The 17,251-nt window shown below is 35.1% G+C and overlaps 2 protein-coding genes across 2 annotated transcripts; one reads left to right on the top strand and one right to left on the bottom strand.

Annotated features, from left to right (window-relative positions):
• The first annotated feature begins 2,162 nt into the window (after positions 1–2,162).
• On the top strand, positions 2,163–14,019 carry LOC123654206 (ATP-binding cassette sub-family G member 5). The gene is made up of 13 exons (XM_045590125.1): positions 2,163–2,216; positions 4,489–4,606; positions 5,166–5,350; positions 5,439–5,501; positions 5,671–5,752; positions 5,988–6,119; positions 6,629–6,769; positions 6,897–7,095; positions 9,001–9,118; positions 9,195–9,288; positions 9,903–10,041; positions 10,867–11,052; positions 12,987–14,019. The coding sequence occupies exons 1-13, from the start codon at positions 2,163–2,165 to the stop codon at positions 13,387–13,389; spliced, it is 1,914 nt and encodes a 637-aa protein (XP_045446081.1). The 3' UTR covers positions 13,390–14,019.
• Positions 13,843–16,455, bottom strand: LOC123654207 (nuclear transcription factor Y subunit B-4). The gene is made up of 5 exons (XM_045590126.1): positions 16,201–16,455; positions 15,971–16,098; positions 15,456–15,668; positions 14,603–14,645; positions 13,843–14,187 (listed from the first exon to the last, which is right to left on the bottom strand). Exons 1-5 carry the CDS (start codon positions 16,295–16,297, stop codon positions 14,084–14,086), a joined length of 585 nt encoding a protein of 194 aa, XP_045446082.1. The 5' UTR covers positions 16,298–16,455; the 3' UTR covers positions 13,843–14,083.
• Between the last annotated feature and the right edge of the window lie 796 nt (positions 16,456–17,251).

Raw genomic sequence — 17,251 nt, 5'->3', positions numbered from 1 at the left:
TATGCTTCAGCTAACAGTTCAGATGCTTGGGTCGTTCACATTATTTATAACGTTTATATGTTCCTTCTAACGTCTTCAAAACACCCAATAAAAGCCTCTCCGACCACCTACACAAATACGAGAATATGTGTACCGTCAACTTACTTGGTAAAATACCGGCCAACGGGACTCGAAGCGCACTACACTGCACACCATAAAACACTATCACAAAATTATATAAATCAGTCGATCAGTTGACACAACACTTAATAGTTAAATCGTGTAAGTTAAACATTTAAATATTTCGAATACCTTCGTTCGTATAATATCGCGGTTCGTTGAATCTGAAGGCTCGTTATATCTTTGTTATATTCTACTGACGGACTACATCGACGACCGTGCTCCTACTGAACTGTCAGTGACACTGCGCATCGTACTTTCTCTTTCTAACAGTTATTAGATTCTCGCGAGAAAAAGAGAAAAAGACTATGGAATGTGTGAATACAACTAACATAGTAAATATAGTCGTTTCAAATGTATAGTGGTGTTTTCAATGTGAGAGAAAGGAACAAAGAATCAGATGCTAACTTTGCATAGAAATTGAACGTAAAAAATTAAGGCTTTCATTATTAAGGGTAAGTATATACCTAGAATTGGCTTTTTTATTTATTGATTAAATAGCCATATCATAAAGCAGTGGCGTAACGTTAAGGGTGCCGGAAGGCCAGGGTGGCACATGAAAAGGGAACGGCAAAATCACCTCGATTTTTTTTTAACATAAATAAATATAAAGTAGAAATAATAAAAACTTAATCCTTTTTGAAGTCAGTTAATGAACATATTTTTTTTAACATCGTACCCTTCGTCGAAGGAATAAGTTCCATCCACACCATTTGGATGCATGGTTTGCGACCAATGTGCGAGCTTCGCGCGCATTCTTTCCGCGTACATGCAAACTGTGGAATGACCTTCCCCCTGAGGTTTTCCCTAAGCGCTATAATTTGGGGGTTTTCAAGCGTCGAGTGTATAGGCATCTTTTTCCTAAAGGCCGGCAACGCACCTGCAACTCCTCTTGTGTTGCAGATGTCCATGGGTGACGGTAACCGTTTAATATCAGATGGCTTTGTCTGCTCGTTTGCCCCCATTCTTATAAAAAAAAAATGAAAATCGTGCTTGGAATTAACGCGTAAAATTAATTTGGTGGTAAAAAATGAATTAGTAGGGGCAGCAAATTTTTGGAAGCCCAGGGTGGCAAAGTATACTCTACACGACTGTTATAAAGGTTTATAGACAAATTTTACAATAAACTTCAAAAACTGAAGCTGTTTTTAAAAGCCAAATATGCAAATACATGTCAAGGTTTGTTTCAAAATGCGGATATTTTCTTAACATGATTTACTTTACTATACCTACGCTGCACACTCAACGGGTCCCAATTGGTTGTGAATTTTATGCGGGGGATTTAAAAACACACACAACACCATTACACACAATACCATTACAACACCAGATCCCAAAGAAAGTATTTATGGAGAACCCCTGTCTTCAAGCCACATCACATCAGCCAGTTGCTGTGACCACTGCGCCAATGCATCGTCAACTTACGTAATAAATTTAATACATACTCAAATACGCCATAAAATAACTCAGTAATGCTACGTTTCTTTAAAAAAATTCAGACCACAGTGTCATCGGTTTGGGAGCTTAAAAAAATGTAAGCCTTTTAAGGACTCACAAAAGTGGAAGTTCGTCCTAAGGGTGTCTCCTAACGAGATCGTTCCTCGGCTTTGGGCAAAGTTGTAAAGGATTACCTTTTGACCTTGTAATTGAAAGCTCGGAACAAAATTCAAAAATAATTTTAATAATAAAAATTGTGATCTACCCCTTAAAAGGCTCTTATTCCTGTCACACAAAAAAATCGACTTTATGATTCATTAAATAGAGTCTGAGTTAGCTTGCTTTCTTTACAAAGTTAATGTCAAGTACAGTTAGTAAACAGAAGTTAGTAACAAATAGAATTGGCAACGCCGCAAACGTTAGGTGAAGTTTGACGTTACCTGCGTTAAGTTAGTTTGCGACATTGTTTTTACTGAGAGGCTGTATTGTTTTGAAATGTTTTTATTTTTGTTTTAAGCTTTTTTATTATTATTTAAATATAATACTAAAATTGATAGACCGTAATCATGATCGGAAGCGACTATACATTGGAGTTGTGTAATGTTTTCCACTCGGGACAAGTAAGTATAATAAACAATTGTGTACCAAGTATAATGCATAGCACAAAATGAAATTTCCGTCTTAATAATAAGAAGGCTTTTATTTCATTTTGTAAAGTTTTAGTATTAAAATTTTAATTCTTTTTGGAAATGGGGAGGATATATAACATAATCTATATATAAATAAAAATGAATGTTGCTAAGCTCGAGAATGGCTAATTTAATTTTTTGTATGTTCCTTAAGGTCCCACGGAAGGTTTAAATACTTATTTTAAAAAAATACTATTACTTTTGACAGAACGAAGTCTGTCCGGGGAGCTAGTATATGAAATAAATAAAAAATGTAATTGATTAAAAACAATTATGTTTGTTATAATTATTTAAAACAAATATATTTACGTGTATTTTACTAGAAATACAATAAATTAGATTTTGTTATTGCATTTCAATATTTGTCAAATAAAATAAATTGTTTGTATTGTTGTGTGAACCTTCGGTTCGCACCCGTTGATGTCGATTGTATGGGATAAAAATAGGAAAACGTCGTATATACATTTGGCTTTAAAAACAACGACGATTAGGGTCGGATCTACGAAATATTTAACCATTATTTTTATTTGACTCGATTTATTAATGGAATTGTGGAACGGCTGGCCTAAAAAAGGTCAGCCGAAAAATTTAATTTTTTTTTCCCTTCATGGGGTGGCAAATAAAAATGGTCTCCAATGATTACTTCCATACCTAAGATGTGCTTTGAAAAGGAAATAATCTTATTCAAAAGTCGTTTATAAGTCATGATTGCTCGTTATTACGTGAGCGAGTTTGTAATCCGACTAGCACTTGGCCGATTTTCTGATGACTGTAACCGCAATCTTTTTTCGAGCTGGATCCGCCCCTAACGAAAATAAAGCTACTAGAGATATAAACTGTTAACTGTAACTGCCTTAAATTAAATTTTAAGTTTGTTAGTAATATACGTAGGTATAGTATATAGGTTTAAGTTTTGTTGAAGAAATTCCTTAGATCATCGAAAACATTTTGCTTTTTTTTCGATTTGGCTGCGATCATAGCAAATGAGTAAAACTCAACCGGTCAAGGATTCGATTCCCTTTAATGACAAAAGCCATACAGATGTTATCGTTATCTAATTGTCTTGTGTATGTTTTCGGACTTTTTTTTAAATGTAACTAAGTCGGCAAAAAATCGTACGGCTCACCTGATGGTAAGCGATTACCGTAGCTTATAGACGCCTGCACAACCAGAAGCATTGCAAGCGCGTTGCCGACCCTACCCTTAATTCCTCCCAGGAGCTCTGGTCACCTTACTCACCAACAGGAACCCAACACTGCTTAAAAATAGCATTATTTAGCTTCTGTAAGGTCGAGGTACTACCCCAGTCGGGCTGTTCCATATTTTGAGCAAGAAATTTCCTGCGGTGCCCTACCTCAATTAAACGACACAAGATTAACTTTATTCTAGACGAGCTGTGCCCGCGACTTCGTCCGCGTGAAATTTATTAACAAGGTTATTGTTCAGTTTGCAGTTATAAAAAAAAAAACTAAAATAAAAGTAGCCTAAGTTACTCCTTATTACATCAGGTATCTGCCAGTGAAAGTCCCCTCTAAATTGGTCCAGCCGTTTCACAGATAAGCCGAAACAAACAGACAGACAGACAAAAACTGTAAAAAATGTTATTTTGGTATATGTACCGTGTATACATCCATATGCCGCCTGCCCAGCGTGGTGACTATGGGCAAAACACTAGAGTTTCCGCCATTTTTTGGCACGATCTTGTAGAGGCCTATGTCCAGCAGTGGAATGTAATAGGCTGAAATGATTATGATGATGATGATACATCCATATGCATTTAGTAAAAAACGGTTATTTTTATATTACAAACAAACACTCCAATTTTATTTATTTGTATAAATACGTTATTTATTTTGGAATCGGTTTTGTTTGTTTTAACGTCCTACGAACTTCACGAGAGGAATATAGGTAGCAGTTATTGGTATAAACGTTTATAATTATGTTTTAGTGACAGTGTTGATTTTAAGTCCAATTACTACTGAGAATTCTTTCACTTATTTTTGAGTTTACATAATTAATAATTTTTATACACGTGTGCTATTTACCTTCATCTTCTATTTTTATAATTAAAAATAAGACTTTCGTGGTTGTTATTGTGCATAGAATATAAAGAATCACAATTAGTAATAAAACCGCCTTTGCAAATTTGCTTTTTAAATAAACAAATATATCTTTAAATTAAAACTGAATGTATTTTAATAAGGTGGAGCCTGGCAGCTTTCTTCAGCGACTAACAGGCGGTGTGAAGACCGGCGTCATCTTGAAGGATGTCTCTTTCATCACGCAAAGTGGAGAAGTTACAGCCATTCTGGGTTCCAAAGGTATAGTTATATAAACAAAGCTCATATATATGTGTATATATCGTATTATTCTTGTATACAGTATGTCTTTTAGTTTCAATTTTTGATTTGTACAACGCAGTACCGAAATTGATTAGAAAAAAAACCGACTTCAATTAACATCGGCAAGTAATACAAACGTATAGTAGTCTAAAATATAGCCAATTAAATACGAAATATTATCGATAACTTACTCGTAAAAATTACTTGTCAGATGTGGTTGTTACACGACAGGCACAAGCTTTCAATGGAAAAACGAATCATCAAAATCGATACGACCAGGGAACAGTAATAACAATAGAGACCTCTCCAGGTCACGGTGGGGAGACCCACAAAGACAGGCATCCAGAATGGAAACAAATATCCAATTCGAGCGGTAATCGAACCTGCAACCGAAGGTGATGGGCGTCTACATTCTCCCCTATACCAGAATAATTGCCTTTTAAATTTAATATTATTTGTTGCTATATACGTCTTCAACTTTATTATGACTAGCACCTACCGAAGACGGATATATAAATAGGACATATTTTTCTACTAGGTAGCGGAAAACGCGCTCTTCTGGACGTCATAAGCCGCCGAGTACCTTCCAAGGGTCACATACTTCTCGAAGGTGTTCCCTTAGAAGAAGATCACTTTACGAGCACTTGCGCTCTGGTCCGACATTCAACAAAACTCCTGCCCGGTCTCAGTGTGCAACAGACTTTAGCTTTGTCGCTTACTAAGGTACACAACAAAATATATTTTTAACTATTGTTGTTTTGGTAGCTAGCGTTGATAAAAAAAAAATATATGTTATTCTATTTTTATGCAGATATCGGGATATTTGAAATCGTCGAAAGTAAAACAAGTCATGGCCGATTTAGCTCTGTCTCAGGTACGCCTTTTATATTGATAATAAAAAGAAAAAAAGAGCTAAATATATTTATGGTTATCTATCTTTTGTCCGCGGCTTTTGCCCGTGGACTAATTTTCTTTTCATATAATAGTAGTATGGATATAGATTGTGTCATAAATAAATTAATAAAATTGATATATAATTACAGGTTGCAAACAAATGTGTAACAACGTTAACGAAAAGCGAATATCGAAGACTAGTAATCGGAGTTCAACTCATACGAGATCCAGGTAATATTTATTTCTTTACTATTTAAAAAAATATTTCAGCTTTAACTTTTACGACTTTTACTGCGACTTTAATTTTAAACTAAATTTTGGATTTACTCTTGCAAGTCACTCGTGACCATTTCGTCAGCAACGTAGCCGAAATATCGGAAATTTAAAAATGATAATCTCGACAACTCCGGCATAATTTTAAGAACCTATGATAATATATAGTACTAAATACTTAATAATATTTCAGTGATCCTACTTCTCGACGAGCCCACGTGGGATCTAGATCCATTGAACACGTATTTGGTTATATCTATTCTTTCGAATGCAGCTAAGAAATATGGAACCACCATCATACTTACTATGGAAAAACCGAGATCAGGTAATTCATTACATTCTTGACTTTACTTGATTTATTTATATTTTGACTCCCAGATAAGTTTTTACTTTGACAGATATGCTCTAAGATTAGTAGGTACTACTAAGGTACTAATTAGGTTTAGTAACAAAAAAAAGACAATTATTTTCTAAATCTTAAATTTTTGTCTCTATCAAAATTTTTCTTATTCCCAAAATTTAAATAAAATCAATACAATAAAAAAAAAACATATAACAAATTCATCGCAATAACATACATTTTTCTCTTTGTATGTCGCTAAAATGTCGTCTTGAGCCCCACTATTCCGTACAAAAAGTGACTTGTACAAACGCGTCAATTCCTCAAACCATATAAAAAAACCTGTCAGCTTGATTTAGTTTATATTTAGGGAAAAAACATAGAGAATGTGCTGCATTCGAAATCTAATTTTTTTCTTAGAAAAATCTTTTTTGTTTTACTTTTTTATAATCATTTTCTTGTTCTAATTCTTATGGCCCTGTTTTTCTTTTCAGATGTTTTCCCGTTCCTAGATAGAGTAGTGTACCTGTGTCTCGGAGACGTGGTTTACGCGGGACCTACAAGAAACCTGTTGGACTATTTCGGTAGCATTGGCTTCCCTTGCCCGCAGTTGGAGAACCCTTTGATGTATTATTGTAAGTTATAGCTAAACTTATTTAGATATTTACTTACATAACCGATTAGTTTAATCGCATTTTAATTTTATTACATAATACGTACTGACGGAACAAGTATGCTCCTAACACCAACAAATGTTTCCAGTATGCCTATCGACAGTAGACAGAAGGTCACGCGAGCGGTTCATAGAGTCCAACCACCAGATCGCAGCGCTAGTAGACAAGTTCCGCACAGAGGGGCCGGCCCTGGTGAGCGGCAACCCTGAGCACGGCCGCGCCAACCCTAAGCTACAGCTGCACTGCGGCAAGCCGGGCGGCGCGCGGGCGGTGGCCGTGCTGTACTTGTGAGTGCTGACACTTAACTCGCCGGCGCGCGGGCGGTGGCCGCGCTGTACTTGTGAGTGCTGACACTTAACTCGCCGGCGCGCGGGCGGTGGCCGCGCTGTACTTGTGAGTGCTGACACTTAACTCGCCGGCGCGCGGGCGGTGGCCGCGCTGTACTTGTGAGTGCTGACACTTAACTCGCCGGCGCGCGGGCGGTGGCCGTGCGGTACTTGTGAGTGCTGACACTTAACTCGCCGGCGCGCGGGCGGTGGCCGCGCTGTACTTGTGAGTGCTGACACTTAACTCGCCAGCGCGCGGGCGGTGGCCGTGCGGTACTTGTGAGTGCTGACACTTAACTCGCCGGCGCGCGGGCGGTGGCCGCGCTGTACTTGTGAGTGCTGACACTTAACTCGCCAGCGCGCGGGCGGTGGCCGTGCGGTACTTGTGAGTGCTGACACTTAACTCGCCGGCGCGCGGGCGGTGGCCGCGCTGTACTTGTGAGTGCTGACACTTAACTCGCCAGCGCGCGGGCGGTGGCCGTGCGGTACTTGTGAGTGCTGACACTTAACTCGCCGGCGCGCGGGCGGTGGCCGCGCTGTACTTGTGAGTACTGACACTTAACTCGCCGGCGCGCGGGCGGTGGCCGTGCGGTACTTGTGAGTGCTGACACTTAACTCGCCGGCGCGCGGGCGGTGGCCGCGCTGTACTTGTGAGTGCTGACACTACTGGCCGGCTGCTACAGGCCGGCCGGCTGGGGAACTGCCTCCACGCTGATACTGCACTCGAGTAGTGTAGTGCTCCTGTGGTGAGTAAGGTGACCTGAGCCCTGGGAGGGAGTTGGGGGTAGGGTCGGCGACGCACTTGGGATGCTTCTGCGAAACTTGGGTTTACTCTTTGTCTTTTTCTTTTTGTTTACGTAATATATATTAAATTTTATCTTCCTTCTCCTATATGGAGAAATAGACCTATGGTCAGCAGTGCGATGTTACAGGCTAAATCGAGTCGTGAAACGCCATATATATATTTACTAACGACCCGCCCTGGCTCCGCAGGGGTGCAATGCTGATATTAAATATAAAATAAATATTTGCAATGTAGGCGCAAAAAAATGTGTTCATTTACGACATCAAATTAGAAACTTCTAAAACTATCAGTGTTCCTCTACTATATTAGCTTGTTTTATACATATGAACCCTCCTCTGGAATCACTCTATTTACTAAAGAAAACCGCATCAAAATCCGTTGCGTAGTTTTAAAGATCTAAGCATACACGCAGCGGGAAGCGACATTGTTTTATACTGTGTAATAATGCGTTATGACCCTTGTACCAGCTCTTTACTACTTTAACTTGATTTTTTCTTGTTTACTTTTTCACCATTTTCCTTTACTTCGATTTACTTTTTTTTGTGTTTGACCCTTTAGCTCCTGCTTCATCTTCATGATATTTCCAATGATGCATATAATATATTATATTATAAATTGCTTTATGTGTGACTATGTAATAAGAATTTAAAATTTTTTATCCAACATAGTATAGATTTCGTTGGGAGGTACGTCTATATCATATCATTTTTTTTTGTACAAAATTGCAGTACGTGTAAAACTACTACTACCGTACTGTGATAAACAAACATAAAGGTAAACAATTTTTTTTTGTTCCTATTAGCCACCATTATAACATCAGTATTTTCTAATGTTTATACGAATTTCACTTATTATAAGAAATCAAGTTTTTCGGTTTTTGTCGCGGTTTATTAAGTTTTTTAAATGCCCGACGTTTCGAATACTTTACAGCAATCATTGTCACAATATTAGTACAATATTGTATAATTTCGAAATAAATGTATAACCTTTACATTTACCTTGACATATTCTGGATGGTACTTATTTTAAATGAGTGAAATTATTTAATTTAATCTTTTTAGGAGAATGCTCGTCTCAATATTCAATTTGAATAAGCACGGGTTGAAACAGATGTTTATGAGATTGTTAACACTACCAATATATTTCTTCATTTTATGGATTTTCTACAACGAAGCTAAGGTAACGATAACATTTTTATATCTAATGAAGAATTTACCGTCCCTTACTTACTGTCTTACTCCTTTATGTTTTACAGGATTTCCAGCGAGCGTTTATTACTAAAAGTGGACTTATTTTCAATGCTATGGTCGGGACTTACTTTATTAGTATTATGAACACCATTTGTCTCTGTAAGTTATCCCACGTTTGTAACTTTTATTGTTAGCTTTTAACTTTTAGCGTGTGGCGTTTATTTAACATACCTATTAGTTTTTTTTGTCACTTAATTAAATGAAAAATTTCTCGTGAATTTAAAACTTTGAATCCCCGAACAAAATCAACTATTTGTCTAAAAACGAGAACAAATTTGTGTAATAAAAACGAACTCAAAACATATTTTATTGTACCTACCCTGCTGAAAATTCCAAATAAAAAACGATGATTTGTATGGGAAGTTATTGTAAATTATTGTTTGAAACAGGGATTCCAAAATTTTCAAACAATTTTTATGTTTTTAACTGGGCTATCTGGATTCCAGATAGATCTATCTCTCTATAACTTCCCATACAAATGATCGTTTTTATTAGGAATTTTCAGCAGGGTATTGGTTGACGATAATGAAGCAGTATGAGAACGATAGTCCACATAGAAGACAAACTTTTTTTAAAAAAGAAAAATTCTTTCATTTTTTACTTTTTGACCAACTTCCAAAAAAGGCGGAGGTTCTCAATTCGATTATATTTTTTTTAAATGTCGGTTAACTATTTGACCGATGGAACAATCAAATAGTATTTTGAATTTTCAGACGGTCCATACAGAACGCGTTACTACCAGGAGTCGCAGGAAGGCTTGTACAGTGGGGCCAGCTTGTTACTCGCGTGGAACATCGTATCGCTGCCCTTTTCCTTTATCACTGCTTTCGCTTCTGCCGCTATTATTTACCCGTATGTATAATTATATTTTATGGTGCACATAAAAATATACTTTTGTGAGGTATAGTAAAGATAATTGATCTTATATACATAAATGAAAACGTGTGGATGATTATCGAAAAGTCCCGACATGAAGACCTTGTGTTATATTTATATTCATCATTTCATCCTATTACAGTCCACTGCTGGACATAGGCCTCCACAAGTTCGCGCCAAAAATAGAGTGAACTCATGTGTTTTGCGCATAGTTACCACGCTGGGCAGGCGGGTCGATGACCGCAGGGCTGGCTTTGTCGCGCCGAAGAGGCTGCTGCCCATCTTCAGCCTGTATATTTCAAAACCAGCAGTTGGATAGTTGTCCCGCCATCGGTCGGATTTTTAAGTTCCAAGGTGGTAGTGGAACTGTCTTATCCCTTAGTCGCCTCTTACGACACCCACAGGAAGAGAAGGGGCTATATTCTTATATTAGATATTGTTAAGTTATATTTGTCTTGACTATTAGCTCTTGTCTTTAACTACATCGGCATTGATATAAAATCTATTAAGCCAATACTGAATCATTGTGTCATGTTGTTTGATTATTTTCCACCACTAATTCGTGACGTTTGTGTGGTAAGTGGTTACCGTAGCCTAACTCTATGGAAAAGATCTCATAAACTTCATAGAAAAATGGACAAATGCAGACCAAATTCACATACCGATTTATGAAAAGCTATGAGAGGTATTAAATAGGTTTGTAAACAGTTTTTATTTTTATTAATAAACATTTTTACTAGTTTCACACTAAATATTCCAAATAATAATTTGATTTCAAATCAGTAATTTGATCTGCAACAGAATCCTAGGCAACATATCAGAAGGTCTGGACTACATATACTTCGCGCTAGTGTTATGGTCGAGCTACATCTTTGCCGAGCAACAGACCATCGCCATCATGATGTTTGTCAAGAATGGCATCATTGCTGCCGTTGTCAACATTTATATATCCTGCGTGTATATTATGTTGGCTAGTGGTGTTTTAAGGTAAGTATCTCAAAATCAAAATATGATTGTGCAAAGGAGGCTTTTGTAAAATGAGGCTGTTGTATTTTATTTGTAAAATTCTACTATGGGTAGTTACCAAATGCTTGAGTTCACAAGGTTCATAAAGGCTGAAATTCCTTTAAAAAAAAATATTTGACTTATATAGGTTTAAATTAGAAGTGTTTTAATCGAATACAAAACATAGATAGAAAGAAGAAGAAAGAAACACGTTTATTCTGGACATCGCACAAATCAAAAATTACAAGAACAGTAATAGACAACAAAAAAATCAATATCATCCAAAATAAGTCATAAAAAATTTAAAATATAGTTTCCAAAAAGTTATTAAAAAAAAACGAATAAACAAGAACTGTGATAACAATTATATAAAACTACAACTACCGTCTGCAGCTAAGTGCTCCAAAAAGGTATATCACTCGGCTTAAAGCATAGATGAAGTAAAAAAAAAGTAGATAATGCGCGGCCTATGTTGTTACTGAAGCCACAAAACTCGGCTCCTTCAAGTAAACACACGCGCTCACGCACACATATGCATCAAACTACGCTCATTTTCGTTAGTATCTCACGGGGCCTCGTACAGTAACTTTGCCTTCAAAATGCCGTTCTTATGTAATTAAATGGTGCAAAAACAATACCAAAGTGAATAAAAAGTCTCAAGAAATATCGTTTCACACGTAAGTACATACAAAACTTTATATTTCTTGTTATTCCAAAATAATATTGAGGTTATTCGGAACTTATAATTTCGATGTCCCGAAATACGTACCGAGGGAGTGTTACCAGTAATTTTTATTTCCATTAGCCCAAAATGCGGGTAAGTAAATTGTAGGCAATCATAGAAAAATAATTAAGTAGAAAGTGGACATCATTATTGTGTTTTTTTTATCGTGTGATTTTATGTTTTATTTAAATTGAAGTCAATATGAATTTTTAACTCGTTTGTGTCTGTTTAAATTTGTGAATTAACTACTCATATTATACTACTAAATATCATGATTTTAGGTTTCCAACGAATATTTTAATAGGAGATAGATAGAATAGGTAGATGCTATACGACTGAGCTGAAATGAACTATAACGACAGCCATCCTCATCTAATGTGGTTTGTTCAAACCATTTTGCTAAAGCTGACATGTACGGTACAAAACGTGGACTTGGCAGAGTACCATCACGTATATACTACTACTTACTACTACGTATTTTAATGTTGTATTTTTTGTTCTAGGACCTACCGGATGAGTCTAAAATCAGTCAATAACCAAGATTCAATCTTTGATACACCTAGAAAAAATAAACTAAGAGAAAAGTTAAAAAGACAGGAACTTTATTTAAAAAAAAATTAAATCATTACAGCAAAGAGTTAGACGTCTTTAAAACAGGGACTTGCCCTTCAGAGAAATCATCAATTACTTAAAAACACAATTTTCATTGACACAGATTTATATAATTCATTAAATCAAAACATGGCTGCAATAGATTTATTTAACAATTTGAAGCGAAAAAAGGAGTAAATATATTTAAAACTATAAACAGGTTTTTATTTTCACATACCCATTTTACCTATATTAAATTAATTGTTTAATAAAAATTTTAGGGACTTTTTTTAAAAAGTGTCAACACTTCACTCACTCACACATATTTAAAAAAGTGGCTTCACTTTTTTGTTCTAGGTGCGTTATCTATATTTTTTACTTGATCTATGGCTTAAAGGCTTTCATAAAAACGAAAACCAACACTGATTTTCAATGATAGTGTTTTGACGAGTGCGACAAGTATCATTCCTTTCTTCTAACAATATATATACACATACAATAATAAAAATAGTCACTTGGTTTTTTTTTTTCGAAATATTTAAAAAAAAATTACATTAATAATAGAGTTTTAAACTGGCTAATCCATATCTCTTTTTTACAGATCATACAAAGGCTATGAAGACTGGCTGTACTACCTTACCTATCTAACTCATACAAGATATGCTTCAATATTCCTACACAGAAACATTTTCAAGCAACCAGTATTCAACGGCCTACCATACAGCTCCGAGGAGAACTGCACATCAATTACTAATCTCATACAAACATCATCTAATATGAACATAAATTCTAATGCTAATTGTAGATATCCAAGCGGTAAAGCATTTTTAACTGAAAGATTTACAGCAAAGAATTTTGGTGGAGATATATATCAGTCCGGCGATTTCAATGCAGATTTTAATTTGGGAATTTCGTTCGCATTTTCGCTGGGTATAATTATATTCAACAAATTCTTGTATCTGATGCCTCTCCCTGGATATATTGTTGACAAATTTAGAGAATAATTTTTGTATAATTTTATAACTCAATGGAATATGTTGCACTGCCTAATAGCCATAAATATATAAAAATATTAATATTTCAATGTAGAAATTAAAATATATACAATAATTATATATTTAATTATGATTTACAAAGTAAGTTACAATTATATTTTACTATATAGTCCAATCACAACAGCAGTTTCATCTCAGAATGAAACAGAACAAGCTGAATGTTTGTATAAATCTCAATCAAAACAAAGATTTATTTATACAAATAGCTTAAATAAATGGACTAATATTATAAATTAATTCATAAATGGTTAATATCAATAATAGATTTAATCCTCAACATTAATATTTGGCTTGATTAGAATAAAAAAAAAAAATATTCATATTATTTACTCTGTTTTATTATAGTTTAAATAAATGTAAGATATAGTAAATATGTTTGAGAGCTATACAAAAACAAAATTGTTTTCTTGAAATATCTTTTATTAAAAAAAAAAACAAATACTTAAGTAATCTCCACCTAGGTCGTGTCAAATTTTAATCATACCAGTGGAAGAATTCACATAACAATTTTATGGTCTCCTTATATATATTTTTTATACTTAAAAAGTATTCCATAATAAAGTGATTCTTACAACTTCACCTAGTTTTGTTGTTAACTTAATTGAAGAATTAATTTTAGCATCACTGTAGATTCTTTGATATTTTAAGCGATCGTAAAATCTCCAATAACTTTAGGGTAGCTGTATATAACTGTTTCTGCCTGTGTGTCAGTATCATTTTCACTAGAGACGCATTGAGTTCCATCAGCTGAAACAAATCAAAATTTTATTTTCTTTTATTCCTATTAATTACATTTGATTTATTTATTCAGCCCATTATATGTTTTTAGAGAGTGAAAATACAGTTTATTTGCAGTCCACTGCTGGACATAGGCCTCCCCAAGGTCGCGCCAGACATCCCGTTTTTCCGCAATCCTCATGGATGTATAGTGGATTCTTTGAGTTTATTCAAACAAAAACAGACTGAAAATTCCATAACTGTGCCTCTTTCCCTATGAGAAAGATGTATATTGTGTGAAATACTTCAAATAAATTTAAAAACAAACTAAAATACTTAAAAGTAAAAAGTGATGATGATGATTCACGGGCCATTTTCCACAACTCGACGTGTCCGTGCGTTTATTTTGCGTGACTTAAAGTAAAAAGTGATAAACATAACTTACTTCCATACAAAACTATTGCTTTGTTTAACTTGTTGATAGTAACCTGAAAAAGAGAAATAAAATTAAAATAAATGTTTTTATATATGTTAATAATAATAATAATAAAAATTCTTTATTGTACACCAAGAGTGAGCAAAAATACAAAAATAAAAACAGGAGTTAAGTACAAAAGGCGGTATGTTCTCAGTATGGATTAGAAAACTAAATTGAAGTCAATCATAACTACTTTCAAAGTATTGTTTTGTAATATTTTTTTCTAAGCTACACAAATATTTGCACACTTTATACAAATAACCATGATTGATGGTTGATGATTCATTGATCGATTTAGCCAATAACATCCCACTGCTGGGCAAAGGCCTGTTGACATATAAGAGAACACTGCAGGCTGGCGGATAATTCCTGTACCTGGAGTAACAATTGCTGTCTATGATAACAAACGCTTTGCATGCTCTCCTAAGCACAGTGGGGTAACTCTACTAATGACAAGGACATACATCAGGACAAGAAACATATATGTACAAATACAAGTATCTTCCTAAAATAGGAATCAACAAGGCTGGCAATTCAGATACACACTACCACATCAAGCAGCTGGTTGTTGTTAAATGATATAGAAAACTTACTGATCAGCAACAACAAATATTGTCCTGTATTGTGAACTGACAAACGCATGAAATTTAGACGGAATAAAAACTAGGTAGGAATACACTAATTACCTAGCAGTATGTAATGTACTGTACAACCTTTTCCCATACCTACTAAATATTCACGATTCTTTTTTATAAAAATTGGTCACCGTGTCTGAGAAGTATGACAATAAACAACATACAAATCAGATTATAACACTTACAGGAGATAGAACGATTTCTCTGTATCTTTTAAGATACAATTTCAACGGTTCCACATAATTATCAAAGCCGAGTGCATTCATTGCAAATAGTACATCTTCTCCATTAATTGTCTTCCGTTTCTCCATTTGACAGCGATCACTTGCTTCACTCGTTATGAACGATATAAACTCCGAGATACACTCTTGGACACATTCTCTTGCATCTTTGGCAATCTAAAAATTGTATTTAATTATTTTATCCAACTAGAGTATTTTATTTCACTTATTTTTACATATACTGTAACTAGTTTACTATATGTACTATAATATTTGTTGTTTGTTTCTTTGCTTGAACACGCTAATCTCAGGAACTACTGATCTGATTTGGAAAATTCTTTTAGTGTTAGATAGGCCATTTATCGAGGAAGGGTTTATAATATTTTAGTACTTCTTTTTTTCTTAATTTAACGTGGGTGAATTCACGAGGGACATCTAGTATTTAGTATAGACCTTAATAGAAGTATTAAATGTCCTACCTTTCCTCTTTCTGGGATTGCCCTTTTCATTATTTTTGCAATATTAGCAATAGGTAAAAATCTATCTTGTTCTCGAAGGGGCACGTTTTTGCCACCACTGTTTGAGTCAGAGTTGTTTTCCTCTTGTTCTGTAAAAACATTGAAGTAACGATAAAATAAATACAATGCTAAAAATTAAGATCAAAAACTAAAATTGCGAACTAGAATATTCGACAACTATTATCATTTACCGAGCACATCGTCTGAGTTTACAACGTAAGTTTCTTCGTCGACTAAAAATCCATTGTCCAACCTAACCAAGTCACCACTTAGTTCGTCGCCTTCCATGTTAATTTACACGATTTTTTCCAAAGTTTTAAGAAAAAACTAAACACGCACAAATTAAAGTTCAGGCGCTGAAATAGTCAAGAATTATCAGTAGTATTCGCAAATCATAGAATCAACAATTCAACGTCAATAAATTTAATGTCTAAATTAGGCTTGTTAAAAGTATCGATATATCGATATTTTAGTTCTAGGCTGGGCCGTTATCAGCCGTTACATTTTGATCCGATAATTATATCGATACAAAATATCCAATATCGAAAATTGTATCAAAAATGATATTAGCTTACAAATCTGTTGTCTTTGCATTAGTATTTGTGATCAGTCAGAATGATGGGTCAGAATCTAGTCATTATGGTATCGACATGAAAAGCTACTAGTAGCTGTAGCCAGTAAAAATGCAGCTAATGTAGCCTCTCGAGCTAACAGAATGCCGAACAAACGAATCAATTCCCAGATGCTTCAAATCTATCTCATAACGAAAACCCGATAAAGTTTTGGATAGACACGAGACGCTTTACTTTAGTTTTTTATTACTTGACACCTTCGGCTTCCTCTCTCTCTTTACCTTCAGAGATAGTAGCTTTTGCCCATAATTTGGGGTTTTTTCAAGAGATAGATTTATCATAGCGGATAAAGGCATACATTCAGAAATGTCTCAGTGGTTAATGGGCTTAACACTGGCAGTGACCACTGGCTATTGCGGGGCAATCTGAATATATGCTTCCAAAAAGAATTGATGCGATGGAGGCACGAGTTACCCGCTTCTCAAGCAGCTTAATCAGAAGAGAAGGCTTTTTTCAGAGACCTCCGCTGCTCAAATACGAGTTACATTAATACTCTTATGGAGCTGAATAGGGGTTTAATTTTTCCAAAGACCATTTTCGAGAAGCTTTCTTGTAAAACTTAAAACAGCGAATGACAGATCTGCTTACTCTCACCCTCAGATGCGAAAAG

The sequence above is a fragment of the Melitaea cinxia genome, chromosome 6 (assembly GCF_905220565.1).
Source record: "Melitaea cinxia chromosome 6, ilMelCinx1.1, whole genome shotgun sequence".
NCBI lineage: Eukaryota > Metazoa > Arthropoda > Insecta > Lepidoptera > Nymphalidae > Melitaea > Melitaea cinxia.
The sequence above is the reverse complement of the archived record's forward strand: the minus strand, read 5'-3'. Positions and strand labels throughout refer to the sequence as shown.

Excerpts from the sequence above, each read along its gene's own strand:
- LOC123654206 (XM_045590125.1), top strand. The coding sequence starts at position 2,163 with ATGATCGGAAGCGACTATACATTGGAGTTGTGTAATGTTTTCCACTCG. Across the intron at positions 6,120-6,628 it reads TATGGAAAAACCGAGATCAG|ATGTTTTCCCGTTCCTAGAT; the intron begins GTAATTCATTAC and ends TTTTCTTTTCAG. Across the intron at positions 9,119-9,194 it reads TTTTCTACAACGAAGCTAAG|GATTTCCAGCGAGCGTTTAT; the intron begins GTAACGATAACA and ends TATGTTTTACAG.
- LOC123654207 (XM_045590126.1), bottom strand. The coding sequence starts at position 16,297 with ATGGAAGGCGACGAACTAAGTGGTGACTTGGTTAGGTTGGACAATGGA. Across the intron at positions 14,646-15,455 it reads GAGAAATCGTTCTATCTCCT|GTTACTATCAACAAGTTAAA; the intron begins GTAAGTGTTATA and ends TCTCTTTTTCAG. Across the intron at positions 14,188-14,602 it reads AGCAATAGTTTTGTATGGAA|CTGATGGAACTCAATGCGTC; the intron begins GTAAGTTATGTT and ends GATTTGTTTCAG.